Source organism: Fonsecaea erecta, assembly GCF_001651985.1.
Source record: "Fonsecaea erecta strain CBS 125763 chromosome Unknown Scaff7, whole genome shotgun sequence".
NCBI classification, from domain to species: domain Eukaryota; kingdom Fungi; phylum Ascomycota; class Eurotiomycetes; order Chaetothyriales; family Herpotrichiellaceae; genus Fonsecaea; species Fonsecaea erecta.
Window position 1 is genome coordinate 1,862,838 of NW_017387250.1, and position 17,084 is coordinate 1,879,921.

General features: G+C 55.7%; 7 protein-coding genes across 7 annotated transcripts; 2 read left to right on the forward strand and 5 right to left on the reverse strand.

Annotated features, from left to right (window-relative positions):
* Positions 1-236: 236 nt before the first annotated feature.
* Positions 237-2,646, forward strand: AYL99_08542 (hypothetical protein; the record flags this gene model as incomplete). Its single annotated transcript, XM_018840050.1, has 2 exons — positions 237-305; positions 367-2,646. The coding sequence occupies 2 exons, from the start codon at positions 237-239 to the stop codon at positions 2,644-2,646; spliced, it is 2,349 nt and encodes a 782-aa protein (XP_018691171.1).
* A 1,273-nt stretch (positions 2,647-3,919) lies between these two features.
* AYL99_08543 (hypothetical protein) lies at positions 3,920-4,465 on the reverse strand (the record flags this gene model as incomplete). The annotated part of the gene is made up of 1 exon (XM_018840051.1): positions 3,920-4,465. The coding sequence occupies one exon, from the start codon at positions 4,463-4,465 to the stop codon at positions 3,920-3,922; it is 546 nt and encodes a 181-aa protein (XP_018691172.1).
* A 1,485-nt stretch (positions 4,466-5,950) lies between these two features.
* On the reverse strand, positions 5,951-7,334 carry AYL99_08544 (hypothetical protein; the record flags this gene model as incomplete). Its single annotated transcript, XM_018840052.1, has 2 exons — positions 5,951-7,204; positions 7,260-7,334. 2 exons carry the CDS (start codon positions 7,332-7,334, stop codon positions 5,951-5,953), a joined length of 1,329 nt encoding a protein of 442 aa, XP_018691173.1.
* Positions 7,335-8,009: 675 nt separating this feature from the next.
* On the reverse strand, positions 8,010-11,202 carry AYL99_08545 (hypothetical protein; the record flags this gene model as incomplete). Its single annotated transcript, XM_018840053.1, has 6 exons — positions 8,010-8,564; positions 8,623-9,005; positions 9,059-9,271; positions 9,345-9,594; positions 10,084-10,158; positions 10,258-11,202. 6 exons carry the CDS (start codon positions 11,200-11,202, stop codon positions 8,010-8,012), a joined length of 2,421 nt encoding a protein of 806 aa, XP_018691174.1.
* Positions 11,203-11,688: 486 nt separating this feature from the next.
* AYL99_08546 (hypothetical protein) lies at positions 11,689-12,960 on the reverse strand (the record flags this gene model as incomplete). The annotated part of the gene is made up of 3 exons (XM_018840054.1): positions 11,689-12,537; positions 12,599-12,907; positions 12,958-12,960. The coding sequence occupies 3 exons, from the start codon at positions 12,958-12,960 to the stop codon at positions 11,689-11,691; spliced, it is 1,161 nt and encodes a 386-aa protein (XP_018691175.1).
* Positions 12,961-13,411: 451 nt separating this feature from the next.
* AYL99_08547 (hypothetical protein) lies at positions 13,412-14,815 on the forward strand (the record flags this gene model as incomplete). Its single annotated transcript, XM_018840055.1, has 1 exon — positions 13,412-14,815. The coding sequence occupies one exon, from the start codon at positions 13,412-13,414 to the stop codon at positions 14,813-14,815; it is 1,404 nt and encodes a 467-aa protein (XP_018691176.1).
* A 45-nt stretch (positions 14,816-14,860) lies between these two features.
* Positions 14,861-16,218, reverse strand: AYL99_08548 (hypothetical protein; the record flags this gene model as incomplete). Its single annotated transcript, XM_018840056.1, has 3 exons — positions 14,861-15,980; positions 16,034-16,085; positions 16,149-16,218. The coding sequence occupies 3 exons, from the start codon at positions 16,216-16,218 to the stop codon at positions 14,861-14,863; spliced, it is 1,242 nt and encodes a 413-aa protein (XP_018691177.1).
* Between the last annotated feature and the right edge of the window lie 866 nt (positions 16,219-17,084).

Genomic DNA, 17,084 nt, shown 5'->3' on the forward strand with positions numbered 1-17,084 from the left:
CCACCTTGGACCAACTAAGGCCAGTTAGCGCCATGTTCGTTCGCACCGTCGCTCCAGAACAAATCGATTTGTGGCGGTGGGTGCAGCAGAACCTTGACATCTGACATTCCTTCCTTTCTTTGACCGACGTCTCGTTTGTCTCTTATCCCAGGCCGACCGTAGAACCACGAGCAGCAGCGTCCGATCCGATACCCACAACACCAGCCCAGAGACACTTTTACTTGTCAGCCCATCGGATGGATCACGCCCAGCGCTCGACCCGCCTGGCCTGGGCGTGCGACCGCTGTCGTCGCCAGAAGCTCAAGGTATTGTGTCTTGTTCCATCTGTATCTCTCTCTCTACTGATCCAGGACCACCTCCGTCTAGTGCGACGTGGAGAAGCCATGCATCCTGTGCGTCCGGGCCGGGGTCGCGTGCGAACCGCAGCTCCCGGCTCAGGACACCCCGTTGAAGCGGAAGAGATCCGTCCAGTCCGACATGCCACGCCGTGCCAAAGCGACGGGGCCAAGTTACGCTGCCCAACACGGCGTCGTCCCACAGGTGCCGACCAGCGGCAGCACCACGTGCAGCCCAATGAACGATCCCGCGCACGGTGCGGGCCTCGATGTCGGGGACATCACGCGGACCAGCCCCGAGGAAAGCCAGCAATACGGCGCCAACGACTCGTCCATGGGCTTCGCCAAGATCCTGCTCGGCGAAGACGACGACAGCGACTCACCCGCCAGCGGTGCCATCCCGGGCGACGCGGGCCGCTCGGCCACAAACCCACAGTCGTTCGGCTCGATCTTGACGCCCCTGCCGTCCCAGACCATCCTCCAGGTTGCCGTGGACGCCTACTTTGACCGCGTGAACTGGTACATCATGCTCTTCCACCAGCCGTCGTTTGCGATCAAGACGCAGAACATCCTCCGACGGACGGCGTGGCGACGCGACGAGCTGTGCGACGTGATGGTGGTGGCCACGGTCGCGGCGCTGGGGTTGCGGTGTGTCGAGCATGACAAGACGTGGAAAGGCCACCACTTGCTCGAGGCCTACTCGGTCACGGCCGAGTCGCTCGTGTCGGACCTGATGTCGCAGATCGCGTCTCGCTTCTACGAGCTGATGCTGGAGTCACGCATCGAGGTGTTCCAGATCTGCATGCTGCTGACCATCTACCACGTCTACTTCGGGTCGTCGACATTGGCCTGGAACGTTTCCGGGGTGTCGACTCGGACGGCGTACGCACTGGCTCTTCATTGCGACAAGGCTCGAACCACGGACGAGATTGCGCGCGAAGTGAGCAACCGATGCTGGAACCATTTGGTCGTGTCGGACCAGTTCTCGTCCATGATCTTCGGGCGTCCAGCCTCTCTCGACCCGGCCTTTGCCCAGTTCAAGAAGCTCGCCGACCTGGACGACACCGACCTCCCCGACACCACGGCCGCCCTCGGAGTGTTCCAAGAACCCGGCCGGCCCGCAACGTTTCTGACCTACCACACGCTCAAGTTCGAGCTGTACGACATCATCCGCCAGACGCTGCAGAGCTTCCGGGTGCTGCAGCTCCAGAGCCCCGTGTCGGTGCAGGACCTGAAGTCGCTGATCCACGTCGTCAACACCACAGAGCTCATGTTGAAGCAGTGGCACGACAACCTGCCCGCGGTGTTCAAGTCCACACGCTGGCCCGCCGACGATCCCTGGAACGTCCTCGAACTCGACCAGTGTAGCCCGGAAGAACTCGGCGTGCGCCGGAAGATCGGCTTGCAGGGTTTCATTCTTCAGCTCCTGTACGACGCCGCCCGGGTGTGGGCGCACCGGCCGCTCCTCAAACTCCGCATCTCCATCTCCCCCCCCAAGGAAGGCAGCGACCACAAGATTGCGCGCGACGACATCCCGGACTCGCTGGGGACGTCGGTGCGGGCGGCGCTGCGCATGTCGCGGGTGCCCGTGCACGAGTTCGAGGGCCACCTGGCGCAGTCGTTCGTGCTGATGCACCTGTTCACGGCGGGCGTGATCCTGTGCATCGCGCCGACGTGCCAGCCCTACAGCCAGATGGCCGGCGAGGCCAAGGCCGGCGTGCTGCGCATTATCGCCGCCTGCCGCGCCATCAAGGACGAGAGCAAGATCGCCCAGCACACCGACCAGATGCTGACCCGCCTGTACAAGAAGACCATGCAGCGCGAGATGGACAACGCGTTACGCCCGCCGGACACGGCCATGGGCATGGGACTGGGCATGATCACCACCACCACCACCTCCTCCTCCTCGTCCTCCTCATCCAAAGATCGGCTGGCGCCTTTGACGCTGGCCAGCACCAGCACCACGAGGCAGTTACACCAGCAGCAGCCGGGAAACGGCGGCGGCGGTGGCAATGTCGACTATCTCCAGTCGATCCTCGGGGGAGGCGGAGGAGCGAGTAACATAATGTCCAAAGCCACTGCTTATCAAGTAGGTATGGAGACGGCGAGCCCAACCGCTGGAGGCCAGCTGTCTCCTCTGGACTACCACCGTTCTAGCGCCGCCACCGCCGCCGACGACCAATTTCCCGACCACCACCAACCTGTCGTCTCGTACCTGCAATTCGAGTCGCTGTGCCACAACAACCCGATGATGTCGCACGTCAACGAACACATCGACGAAGCATATGGTGCTTTTGAACAGAGTAAGTAGTGTACACACACTGAGAAGCCTCCCTCCCCTCCCTCGTCCCCTTATAGTCCCGGCTCCGTTTCCAGAATCCTGTTTCCGAAAGAGAAAAGAAGAAGAGCCTTTTTATTATCGGGAAAGGGGGGTTGCGACAAACAACTGCTAATGATCAACGTGTGTGCCTTAGTGTCCAATCTGGACTTTGGCGACTTTTCCTTCAAGCCCTATTGAGTCCCCGGTCGACTACCCACCAACCACCACCACTAATAATAATGCCGATGACAATGACGATGAATACGATCTCCCGCCACGTCCCCTTTTCTGTCCTTGGTAATGCACGTCGTCGCGTCCTTTCTTGGTCCATGGCTCGGATTCGAATGGAACGGCAGGGCCTTCCTCCTGATATGCAGCGGGCTGCCGTCGTTAAACTACCTTACGCCAAGTTGGAAGACGACGAGTAATGCTCTCTGGGCCCAGCCAGATCATGACGTCTGGATCCCTGGGTATTTATGCGACGGTCTATGCTGAGGACGGCCATAGCCACAGCGGAAAATGCAGAGCTGGACAGGCCAGCCCCTATTTGTCTCAACAGCCTTGTTCTCAGCCCTCGCAACACCAAAACGAGGTCTTTGGTGTTACTGCTACTGATTACTACTACTAGTTACTACCACTCATGCACATCTCTCTCTCTCTCTCCCTCTCTCTCTTTCTCTCTCTTTTTCTCCCCGTCGAGAATACCTCCAAAAGGTGAAAAACTAGCCTCCTTGAACGAATGTCCAGAAAAATTGGACGACGACGCTTCCTTGACCTTTCTTCCTTCCTCATCCCGCTTTAAAGCGACAAGAGACTGTGTTTATGTGTGAAACAAACCAAACAGGATCTATAGAGGAGGAGGAGGAGGAGACAGAAGGCGAAGACTAGGACAAGACTAGCAGCTATCACAAGAAGAGCGAAGCCTGGTTTTTGTTTTTGTTTTTCTTCCCCCGCCGACAATTTAACTTGGCCGAAATCAATCGATCGAGAAGCAAAAAGCCTCTAACTTCGACACCATCCATCCACAAGGGCCATCTTCGACCGGCGAAATCCAAACCCAACCCAAAGCCAGACGGTCGAGGAAGGGGGGAGCCGGGTGTAGAAGAAAATGACAACGAGCTTGACGCGAGAAACCAAGAGGGAGAGAGAGAGAGAAAGAGGGAGAGAGAGTCACACTTCTTGGGTCGACCGAGCTGGACGCAGATTCATTCGGTCGGGCCATTCGTGCTTGTCACTTGAGCCGATATATGTCCTGTCAGTTCAGTCAATCCAGCAAATCCAACGTGTTGACCTCCCTCTCGCCATTCGGGTCAGGCAGTCCAAAGCCCCAGATCGCATGATCATCGCCGCCGCCACTCTCCGAGACTGAGTAGTCAGCGCCATATCTGTGTCCCTTCGCCTCCTTCTTCGCCTCCGCCCGCTTCACGAGATATGTCTTCCTGATCCTCTCCCGCTCGGCGTCGCTGTGGCCGTGCACGATTTTGTCTACGGACATCTGTATGCGCCGCCGCATCGCCGCCACCAGATCTGCCTTCTGGCGCTGCAGCTCCCGGGCCCTGCGTACCCGGCGCAGCTCTCGCATGCGGTGTTTTAGGCGGGCCCGTAGCCGTCGACGCTCCTGCGCCTCTTCCCACCGCCGCCGAAGAATCACAGTCTTCCTCGTGGCGGGGGAGTGAAGTCCGAGAGAGTCCGGGTGCTGCATGAGAGACATATCCCGGACAGGGTGGTTGTTGTTGCTGTTCGGACGGGCACCGCAGGCGAGCTGGGTATTTGCCACGGTGGCATCCGTGGCTGTCAAGATGGCTTTCATCTGGGTCGACGGTGACGGAAGGATTTCTCTGGCAACGTTGCATTCGAGGCAGGCTCCTCGACGGCTATGTCGCCACGCTTTGAGAGGATCAGATCGAGGCGGAAAGCCCCCTGGTTGCAAGGCGAGAGTGCCAAAAGGGAATTCGATCCGCTCGATCTTTAGAGGCGATGAAGAAAAGCGTGAGGATCACGAAGCACGTGTAAGTCAAAGCCGGGCATGCACAATCACGCGAGCACCCTGACCGGCAGAGAAGAAGAAGAAGACGATAGTAATAATGATGGAAGGCGCCGTCGATGTCTTTTGTGGTAAGAGAGAAGGCTGCGGCTGACCTCAAAAAAAAGAGGAGGGGGTCTCGTACTGGAATGAATGCAAAGGGTAGATAGAGAGTAGAGATACGATACTTCCAGCATCCCAAAAAAAAACACAATTTCTTGCGCCCAGATGAGATGAGAGAAGGAATCTGAGATCCATGGGATGGGGAAAGGAAGGCAATTCAGAAAGATCCACGGAGGAAGGGAGGGTGAGGCAGTCGTAGACAAAGGGAACATCGGCCAGCCGACCGGGCAGCCAGGGTATCAGAGTGTCAGTCGAGTAGTTACTTGCTTGGGTACTTACCCAGTGATGTGAATTTTGGACATGGTGGTGTCTGCCAAAGGAAGGGAAGAGAGGAAGAGTGAAAATCCCGCCATCAGTTAGTTAGTTGCGTCCACGAATGAAGTGAATGGATATAACATGATCTGATATACAACGGCGACACAGTGTCTCAGCAAGATACCGTATATCGTCGACGGGGAGGATAGAATACCTAGGGGCACACTCACTCGTGACGGTCAGCGACAGCGGAGTCCGTATTCTCAAGACACAGAGGCATATTGTCATATAGATAGGAGCACAATCACGGACCTTTGTTGTTGTTGTTGTTTGTTGATTAACGGTGTGTCCATCATCAAACTCCACCAGCTCTGAAACCACCCATCGACAAAGAAAACTGATACCCATATACCCCCTTCCGTCGCCGGGCTGTGGCGAGTCAAACAGAACCCCTTTTGTTGTTTAGATCAAATGGCGGCTGGCCCATCATCAAACTCCTCCATCCCTATAAAACAAACCCTTTATCGACGAGAAATCCCCTGATATCCTCCTTCCACGGCGCCCGGCTCTGCTCATTTTTTTGACCTTACTCAGCACAAACAGACAGGAAACTCACCTGACCAAGATCTGTCGAGGGTGTCCAACGAACCAGATCTGACCTGCATGAAGGAGTGGGTTGGTGCCGTCTGTCTTGGGGATTGAAGGAATGAAAGAATAAATGAAATGAGGCTTGTCGGAAGTGGGATGTCGTGTGCCCACCAAGCATATACACATAACGATGCCGCTTCACACCTGTTCTTTTGCATCTTTGTGTGTCATTCGATGTGTATATATCTCATCTGACAAAATTCATTTCTATGTCCAATGTCACACGTCATGTTATGCAATGCCATGCTATTTTCGCTTCGCATCAACTTTTGGAGCCTTCAACATGGTAAACACCAAGAAGGTAACGGCCAACATGGCACTGCCGCCGATCAGATAGGCCGTCTCGCGACCAGCCCACCAAAACAGACTGCAGAAGACAATGGGCCCCAGTGCTCGTCCAAACTGTCCCCAGCTCCGTAGAGCTCCCAAGACTTTTCCGCGATTGCTCTCGCGCGCCTCGAAGCTGCCCAAACTGTTGAGGCCGGTCACGACGGTGGCTGAGGTCACCGCGAGTAATGCGCCTGCGCAGTACAAACCGGTCAAGTTGTCGATACGCGACAGGAGAAAGAACGCCAAAGTGCTCGAGACAACCCCGGACTTGACCACCGTCAGAGGAGGGAGGCGACGGACAATGGTACCCTGCAGGAGTGAGGCAATCAGCCCCACAAATCCCAGCAATCGCCCATTGAGCTTCGACGGTGACGGATTGTCCGGAAAGAGCACCGACGTGATCAAGAACGGCAAGGAGAATTCCATGCCCGAAAACGGCAGGAGGAATAGCAGGTGGATCACGTTCAGAATCATCGGGTTGTTTGTGTGCTCGAAAGTCGTCGTCGTCGTCGTCGTCGAGCTGGACTTTGTAGTCTTCGCGCCGGGAGCCGCCGTTTCCACCGGTCTCGTCTCCGGCAGCTGGAAGTAGAGGTATAGAGTCTCCAGGACGATCAGGAGCAGGGAAAACCCTGCGGCCGTCGCGAACGGGTTGGCAATCACGGTGGTGATACTCGCCAGCGCCGCTCCCATGGCGGGACCAAAGGTAAAGGCCACGCTGAAACAGGCGCCCACCAGGGCCATGGTTGACCCCCGTTGCTCCTCGGTACTGATGTCCGTCGCAATGGCCGTCGCCAGCTGGACATTCCCCTCACTCAGCCCGCCCACGACGCGGCTCAGGAGAAAGGTGCGGAAGTCCACGGCGCAGCACCAGAGCGCCACGCTGGCGATGTTGCCGCACATACTCCACAGCAGCGCCGTCCGTCGCCCATATTTGTCCGATGCCCGACCGATGATAGGCGATGCAATGGCCTGCAGTAACGAAAACAGCGAGCCCAAGGCCCCTCCAAGCAGCACGATGTCATATTTCTCATTGATGGGCACCGCAAAGGAGGACTTGTATGCGTTCAGGTAGTGGAGGATGCGGTTGAGGGCCGAGTCCGGGTGTGTCTCCAGGCCTCGATAGAAGGTGAGCAGGGAGGGGAAGAGAGGGAGGATGAACGTAAACGAGATCTGCCAGAGTTAGCTTGGGACCTCTTCCCGGGACGGCATTGAGACTGAGACGGACCAGGTCCAGAAGGAGAGAGATGAAGAGTACACGCAGGATCTTCTTCCGCTGTTGAGGGGAGATGGTGTTGTCCATGTCGTGTCGTGTCGTGTCGTGTTATGTCCTGGCTCCCCCACAAAAACAAATCAATGGCTGTTGTTGTTGTTGTTGTTGTTGCAAGATAGATATGTATTACCAGACGCAGTCAGTCACTGTAGCGCAAAGGTACTCAATAAGTAATAATGGAGACAGACTGTCCAGTTCACAAAATGATATAAGAGTTGGTAGGTATGCATGCGACCAGCGCTCAATTAGAAGGGGGCCGTCAACGATCATCAGCTCATGTCATCCATCCATTTCGTTGTTGGTGGCATGAAGAAACAAGTTGCGCGGCGTCGTGGCGGCGCCGCTGCAGCTCGAAAAATGCAGCTCCTTTGGGACTAGTGGGATATTATGTAATCCAGCTGGCCCCCGTTCCACCCTCCCCCCGTTTTGGAATGTTCTATTTTGAGCCTCCCCAACGTTCACCCATCTCAGGGGTAAATTGATATAGAGAGTAGAGGATTGTTATAGACTCTAGAGAGGTAATAATACCTAGAGTACGTCTCGCATTACCTGCTCCATTCCGACGTCATATCCCGAATACCGAGTACTTGATAGAGCTGGACTGAACCAGCACCTCGTACTCTAAACACTTCGATAATATACTGATGGGCTTGTTTCAATCCCCTATTGTCCGAGACAGGAACGGTTCCGCTGGGTGCCTTTCTCTCAAATGTCGTCCTCCATAGGCGCCACGCCCTCTCGCTGCATCTCCTTTCCCACCTCCTCCACCCTCTTCCACACGCGTAGCAGATTGCCCCCCGTGATGCCCTCGACTTGCCGATCACTGAGGCCCCGTCTCAAGAGCTCCTTCAGCAGGTCGGGGAACTTGCTCACGTCCTCCAACCCCCGGGGCGTGGTCGGGGTGCCGTCAAAGTCGCTCCCAATGCCGACGTGCTCGAAGCCGATCTTCGTGCCAATGTACATGATGTGGTCGGCCACCCACTCCAGCGTGGAGTTGGCCGGGTAGAAGGTCGGCAGGGTGTTGGGGGTGCTCGAGTTGACGCAGGAGATAAATTCCGGAACGAAAGTCACCATGACGATAGAATCGGTCTGCTTGACCAGAGGCAGGATGTAGTCCGGCACGTTGCGCGGGTGAGGACACAGCGCGTGTGCCGACGAGTGCGAGAAGATGACGGGCGCCCGGCTTCCAGAGAATAACTTGGTCTGGTTGCCCGCGAGCACGTCGTGCATGGTCGCCGGATGGGTGTGGGATAGATCAACCTAGACGAGTACAGGTCAAAACGAATTATTCAACAACAAAGTAGGGGGAAACACTGACCATCATGCCCAGCCGATTCATCTCCCGGATAAGTCGAGTACCCAGCGGACTCAGACCGCCCCAATGTGGTGCTGCCGGTCGAGCAGCTCCAGGGTTCGGCGAGTCGTCCTCGATCGTTAGCTGCGCGGCGTCGGCAAAAGCGTTATGGCAGTTCCAGGTCAACGTGACGTATTTGGCCCCCAGCTGGTGGTAGAGGCGGAGCATCGACGCATTCCGGCCGATCATGTGGAGTCCCTCGAGCCCGATCGGGGAGAGCAGCTTCCCATGGCGCCTGAAAGCCGTCAGGGCCGTGCTGCTGTCCAGCGTGGCGGGGGAAAAGATATCTGCGTGGGCGGCCTGCACGCGGTGGATGAGGTCCATCTGCGACAGCGCCAGGACGATAGCTGCACACAACGTCAAGAGAGAGCCACCGCCGTCCCCAAACAGAACTACTCACTAGAAGCGTAGTTTTCATTGGAAAAGTCAAAGATGTCGGCGGGACACTCGACCCAGCAACTCCAAAAGAGCCCGCCTTGCCGGCCCTGCTTCAGCCGGGCCAGGTCCAGATGGTCCGGCATCCCGCCGTCCTCGAACTTGGTCCGGAAGTCCTGGTCGTACAGGTGGTTGTGGAAGTTGGCGCGGATGCTCCATGCCAAGTCATCATGGCCGTCTGGGTCGATCCGGTCAGTTCAGTTGCCACTCGTGGCCCTTATAACATCCTGTCTGCGAAATACTTGACTCACCCATCAGAGGTGTCGCGGCCATGATTCTCGAAACACGCTGATCCAAGGAGAGGAAGGAGGACGGGATCAAAGAAGCCAGGTACAAGTGTGGTCTGTAGTAAAAGCCGTCTTTGAACGCCTCCTCGACGCAGAGGGCCGCAATCAGGAACAACAACATGGTGCGCCATCGAGGCCACTGGTAACGGTCATAACTTTCATCTGGACTCGATCGAGCCTTGGGCTTCCGCCCGTCTTTTATCCGCACCATAGCCTTGTGAATGTCAGAGTCGGATGCGGGAATATGAAAGGGTTAGTGTTGGTCGTGAAAGAGTTGGGCAGAGAAACGACACTCTGACGATACGCGTCAGGATCGCTTCCGGTTGGGTGGTAAGGATGACACGAGAATCAAGACGAAAAGGATATGGATATGCCAGTTCTCGATGGAGCGGCCAAAGCGATGGTCTTACCAAGGGCGCGAGATTAATGTATCGGCTGCTTGATTCATTGGATAAGGATACAGTAATGTGGGGATGAATGGATCCATATGCGCCGTACTCCGTATTCCATTGCATTGCACAGACCTGTACATACGAGGTATATCTAGAGATACATAGATGGCTCACCGCAACTCTTTCTTCCCTCCTATTAATACTTGTTGCATAGACATGGGTCTCTCGGAGCAGAGCTGCAAGAAACAATATCTCTGTAGGTGTAGTTTGGCTGCTGTTAGTTAGTAGTGCTCACCTCCGTACTTCCTCACCAACTTCTTCAAGATCCCAATGGCGCCAGATTTATAGCCGCCGCCAAAGATGGCGTAATGGTTGAGGTGATGGTACTATAGAAATAGATGGGTCAGCTTGTGTATGTTAAGCTGAGGCCATAGACCACCCCACTGAGATCAAAGCTATCCCGCAGAAAGGAAACAGGTACTCACGATTTCATACAACGATACCCTGTCCTCGTACTCACCGACTGGCTCCGTCTTCGGCACCAGCTCGTGGTACTCTTTCCAGAACGACGTATGAAACCCGCCAAACATGCGCATGATCCCAAAGTCGTACTCGTTGTGCGCGTAGCAGGACGACGGGTCAAACACCACGTCCTCGCGGGTCGTCTCGTCGCGGCGGCCAACGAAGCTGCCCTGGGATTTATTGCCCGACCACAGATCGCCGTGCACCACGACCGGTTTGATGCCGTCCTTGCCGCCCAGGTGGTCGCTCCCAAGCAGCTTCGGCACGACCTCGTGGACCGTCCGTTCCACCACCCGGCGCAGCTCCGAGTCTCTCCCGTTATTCTCTTCGGCTTGCTCGAGGATCGCCAGGAGCCGGTGTTCCCCGAAGAATTCGGCCCACGATGAGGTGAATGTGTTGTCTTGGGGCGTGTCTCCGCAACACGTTGTGACCGGGAATCCAAATTGAGGTGAATCGTACCCTTCGGGGACCGGGGCAGGAGTCGTGTGTAGCCTTGCGAGTTTCTGGGCGAGAGACATGCCACTGCCACTGCCACTGCTGCTTCTAGTCCTCGCTGCTGCTGCTGATGATAGCCGTCCACTAAAGTCCAGGAATTCCGTGGCGAGGAAGTATCCCCCACCGCTCTCCAACGGTCCCCAGGCATAAGATTGGGGACACAGGCTGGGCACGGCGTCGTGGATGGCGTTCAGCGAGGCGTGTTCCCCCTGAAACATAACATCCGCACCGGGTGAGCGGGACTGCTTCACGAAGATGGACGTGGTGGCTGTGGTGATGCGGAATGTCGATGCAAAGCCCGAGCCGCCGTGGGCGGAGATGTGGGCCGTGTCGGCATCGAGGTGTAAGGCGCGGACAATGGCTGGGTCTATAGTGGGCATCTTGGTCACAGCGACATCACCAGAAAAAGCCATGTTTGGATGCTGGTTCTCACATGGTTTTACTGCAGAGAGGCGTGGCCTGATGTTGAATGACGTAGTTGTATATACACAGCACAGTTGCACGGTCTTTCGGGTTATCGACCCCCGAACAAAGGGGAAGTGTTCATATGCTAGAAAAAAGTCCGTAGGTGTCACGGGTGTGTGTATCTGATTATTCTAGCATTATCAAAAGCTCTCGTTCCCCCCCCAAACTCCGTAAGAACATTCCGTCCATGAGTGCTGATGGCGCCGTTCTTGAAACTCCAAGCTCATTACCTGCATGGCTCCATGAATGGTTGGTGACAGGACAAACCCCCATAACTCGTCCGTACTCAGACGCCTTTGTCCATGTCCGTATTTATCGCTTCTCTTTGCTCCAGCGAACCCATTCTTTCTATGTGCATCACACGTCACGAGCGCCTTCGCTATGCATAAATGCAGTCAATTCGTCGATCAAACAACCTCCTCGAGTCATACCTGCTACTTCCGACCAGTGTCTTTTGGCTTAGCTTTGCCTTCCGCATCACTGTTCATACCACTCGCGGTCCCACTGTCCGTCCCGCCAGCGGCGCGTTTCTTCTGGCGTAGCGTCTGGCCCTGGCCCTTGAAGTGAGGCTTCGTTTCATCGCCGCCAACAGGTTCGCCGTTTTCGTTCCGCTTGCGCAATGGGATGACTTTGTAGCCGAAGAACAGCTTTCCATGGGGCAAACGCAAGGGTTGGGGTCCGTTGGTGTTTCGTGGTGGTGCAGGTTTGTCGGCATTTGTGGACACTCCTCCGACAGGCGTAGATGCGTTGGGTGTTGGAGCCTTCGATCCCTTCTTCGAGCTGAGCTTGTGGCCCTCGGACAGAAAATGCGACGAGACGGCGCGGGCACCAGCGGCAGCAGTGTTGGAGGACGGGGCGATGCTTCCATAGTTGATTGACTGCGCCATGGTTCCCTGGAAATGCACCGGTCCACCAACGGGTCTTCCAACGCCACTTCGAGGTGTGCTTGTCCCACTCGTACGCTCCGGGGGAACGTATCCAACCGGGGTGGCGAAGTCGACTTCCAGATCAGTCTCCATGGTCACAATGGCGTGCGAGTCTGTGTCTGGCTTGATCTCCAACACGGCAATATCGTAGGTCTGATCATTGTACTCAAACGTAAAGATATCCCCCTTGGTCATACAGGAGAAATTGCGGAACGCGTTTTCGAGGACGGCTCGTGGATCTGAGATGTCGAGGAAGGCCGGTGACTGAGGTTGGAGCTTGATGAACTTGCCGGGGGGAAGGTCGGTGGACTTGATCTGAAGAAGATCACCGGGGTCCAACTCAAGAGTCTTCATCAACTAGGCCAGAATGTCAGTATATATGTACCTTGGCAACTTTTCGTGGGAACGGTGTGCATACCCATTGCGGCAAGTAGATCCTCCCTTCCTCAGCGATGAATTCAAGGACACCAGCATGGGTACTCTTTCCCGCATTTCCGTTGATCAGCTCGAACACCATGGGATATGTGATGTGAAGTCTTGTCAGCTTGTCCAACGCCGACGGCGGCATGAACACCTTTCCACCGTAGTTGACGTTCTTCCGGTCGGGTCCACTCATCATGACCACGGGGTAGCAGCGGTAGTACTCGTCGAAGCGGCCCATCGAGCGTCCAAGGGGAGGACCACCCCGCATGAATGCAGGGTACTCCATCGGATCGTGGTAGAAAGACTGCGCATGTCAGTGAACGTAAATAGACGGTTCACACGGAGTACACTCACCATTTGGACCGTACTGGCTTTGGCTAATGTGAGAGGCAGTGATGAAAGATGCAGGATGGCGCGGGTTGCTGGGGGATGAAGAGTGGCAGAGGCGCGGGGCGAGGAAGCCTAGAAGTTTTAGGGCAGAGATTGTTTTGTGCGAGAGGGCGCGGCTTGGCGATGTATGATACTAGAGGAGGGCGTCGCGTGGACGTGGATGTGACTGGGTTGAGTTAGAATACAAGACGGAGTGCCCTTCACTCAAGTCGGTGAAGTCGATGTCGCGAGGTCTGGTCAGGCACCGTCTGCGTCCGCAGTGGACGACGAAGTGACGCACCTTAGTTGGAGCCGCGGCACTATTACATACTGCGCCCAGCGGGTCCGATCACCTGTGCCGGCCAGCTTCACAAATTCGGCCACAAACCAGGACAATCTTTAACTACCTGTGACTGCCTTACCCCCGACGACGACGACAATGGCCTATAACACGCCTCGCTTCAAACGTGCGGCTGAAGACTATGTCCGCACCACCTCCCATTCCCACGATGACTTCTACGGCCAACCCACCAAAAAGCCGCGCTTCGACGTGCGCAACCCGTCGGCCCTGGCTCCTGATGCGTTGGAGGAGGATGCTATCCTGGAAGCAGACGTCATCGGCTCACGGGGCCAGCAGGTGAAGCGTGGCGCAGTCAACATCGACGGCTACGATTCGGACTCGGACAACGATAACTTCGACGCCCGCGCCGACCGAAAAGCGAAAGCGAATGCAAAGGCGGACAAGGACAAATCCCGGGGGGAAGTGGAAAATGACATGTTCGCTGATCTCGAGGACGATTTCAAAGACGGGGACGACTCAGAAGGCGACGCGGGGCGAAAAGGCGGCAAGAAAAAGGCAGTTCGGTTCATCGACGAAGACGAGATAGAAGGACAGATTCAGAGCTCGAAAAGTGGCGGACACGTCTCCGCCAATTTCTCGCTGGATGGGCGAGGCAAGGGAAAAGCAAGAGAACTGGACGATGAGGTGGAGAGCAGCAGTGAAAGCGAAGTGGACGACGAAATACGAGCCAGTACGGGCGAACTGGATCCCGAACTTGGGGCCGGGAGCAAGAAGTCCCATGCTCCCAAGCTGGACGCTTTCAACATGAATGCAGAACAAGAAGAGGGCCGTTTTGACGACCAGGGGAATTATGTTCGAAAAGCGGCCGATCCTGACGCGATACATGATGTGTGGCTCGAAGGCATGTCGAAGAAGGAAATGAGGCGAGCAAAAGAGGCCGCCGACAAACGAGAAGAAGAGCGCAGACAACGTGACTTGGAGGAGGATGCAAAGTCCACCGGCGACGTCCTGGCTGAGCTCATTCCGCTGCTGGAACGCGGCGAAACCGTCCTGGAAGCCCTCGCCCGCCTTGCAAAGGGCAAGGACAAGAAGGCCAAGTGGCACCCAAAAAGTAAGCACAAGAAACAAACCGGGGGGACAGAGGGACACATGGCAGCAGAAGACGAGGCCGTCGAGAAGGCTCGAAAGGCAAAGATCGAAAAAATTAGCGGTGCAGCGGCTATCTTATTAGGGAGAGGCCAAGCGGAGGTGTACGACACTGAAAGAGAACTACTCATTCGACAATATCGAAGAGAAACTGGTAACGAGTGGAACGACCCCCCACAGCCCGACGACATAGACACTCAAGCCAATACTGACAAATCCTCGGCACCACTCTGGGAGTATAGGTGGACGGATGCCAGAGACGGTGGAGCGATAAACGGGCCTTTCGACGGCCATACCATGAAGCAGTGGAATGATGCTGGCTACTTTGGCGAAGGTGTTGAGTTCCGTAGGCAAGACGGTGGTGGCGAGTGGACCAGAGTCGCCGACTTCGCCTGATGAGGATGATGTTGATGTTGTGCGATATTCCCAATAATTGACTTCCTAAGCATGGAATATTGCTGTGTCCGACGCGCCTTCTTCGCCTTCGACAGCAGCCGCTTGCGTGTGGCGGAATGTCATGACGCGCCAATTGAGCTCTCGACGCCAGAACAGTCCGTATGCCAGTCGATTGCCGCCGGGTTCAGAGCATAGGCCACCGCTGCCCGGCATCTTCTGAACAAAGATACAGGCTCGGAATCTCGAATGGATCATAGCCATGGCACAGCAAACACAAGGTTCGTGTGTCAAATAAATGTCGAGTCCGCTGCAGAGATACCCTTCGCCCCGAGAAGCCGCTCGTTTGGCCGACATGGCATCACTCTCGGTGTTCTCGAGGACGACGTTCGCCAGTCCAGAGGTAACGTCCTGGAGGACTGGGCCATCGTCTTCATATTGACTTTCGACGGGTGTGAGCGCTTGGCCAGATGGGGTTTCAGTGCATGTGTCCTTAAACTTGAGGTGACCACCGGCTCTGATGCGTCGACGCAGCTCCTTGTTGGCGACCATGGCGACAGCACGCATGACGGCGTGATATTCCGGTCTTCCCTCTCCTTTGTTTGCCATCAGCGATTGAAGAGTCGCCGGATCATCTGACCACCAACGGGCATCGCCAGCAACCGCGACAACTGTGGCAGTTTCGGGCTCTACCACAACAGCACCAACGCCTCTTCCGTGGCCGAGCTCCTTGGATGCCTCGGCAGCTCTCCTTGCGAGCGCCATGTACGTGTCTGCGGCCGGCACCTCAAGCATGGTTCGCATCCGTCGAAGCTGGTGAAGAGGTGGAGCATCCTGGATGACTTGGGCCGCCGGATTGTAGACTGATGGCCAGTACCGTTGCGTCCAGAGGGCAGCCTGCTCTACACTCAAAGGTGCGTGGCTCGGGACTACAGCATCGAAGCAACGCGGAAGACCTTCGACATCGATGTGTGGCACGAGTGTCGCCTTGATGTCCTCCCACGGAACGACGGTGTTTGGCACCAGCAAAAAGACGGTTTGTAGGCCCCGAGCATCATAATCACGTCGCCACGTCAAGTCGAGGGGTAGGTGAGTGAGAGAGCATACACGGCGAAAGTGACTGAATGATGGGTGCTTGCCGCCGCTAGGAATCACAGGCTTGACGATGCTAATCACGGTGGTCAGCTCTTGCTCACTTGTGAGGGTCTCTGAGGCACTTACCCAAGTGCTTTGCTCGTCAATTTGGCCGGAATCTCGACGACAAATGCCCGGACTGGACGACAAAGTTAGATCAGAGACCTAAGGAGGACGAGTAGAAGGGGAGAGCGAGTTGTACCGAACACTTCCTCCGAACGATTTTCGTGAACCGTCTTCAGTGGCTCGAGGAATGAGACTTGTTCCGCCATGTCTGGAGGTTGCTGAGGTTCGGATGCATCGTAGAGCAGAAAGAAAGTTGTGCAAGGTTCTGAGCGAGGAGGGAGGGAAGAAAAGAGGTTGAGAGATGGGAGGCAATTGCCTCTTCCAGTGTTGATTATCGAAGGCAGTCGCAGGGTCACGCCTGCGGTAGAAAGGTAGAAGGCAAGCGACCCGCTCAATCTCTTTTGCAAATGTGAGAGAAGAAAGCAACGACAAAGCGTTGTCAAGGAGCAAACAAGGAAAGAATAATGATGGCAAACGGTTCGACTTCTAGAGAAGAAGACGACGACGACGACGACAACGACGAGGACGTGGGGAGTAGAGCATCAATCCTCACCACCACCTCTTGTGTTAGTGAGAGAAACGAAGTCTATATACAGTTGAAGAAGAAAACAATTTCCCACAACCAGGTGAGTGAATCAAATGTCTTGCTTGTTGTGAGCCATTTCTGATTTTTCGTCGAGTCCATTATTCGAGGCAAGGAATGGAAAGTGAACTGGACGGCTTGGCGGATTAATGTTGTTCCGCAAAACTTTTCACTCATATAGTCCGCCTACTATGTTCCTGACTATCAAAGTCAACAAGTCCTCCCATCGTTGCCGTCTGTCTATCCCTTGTCATGATCACAGGTCTCATACAAAGAAGACAAAGCTGTGCAGGTCAACCAGTGTCCACCGCCAGCCATGCCCCGGCACCTCCACCAAATCCCATGTCTGCAGGATCCATGACGATATACTACACCGCATCTTGACGTGGTGAGAATATTTAAACCTCTGCCAGATCTTTGAGTCATTTGGCTTCCATCAAGTGACAATGCCCTTTGAACCCCTCTGTCTCCATGTCCCCGTTGCCGAGG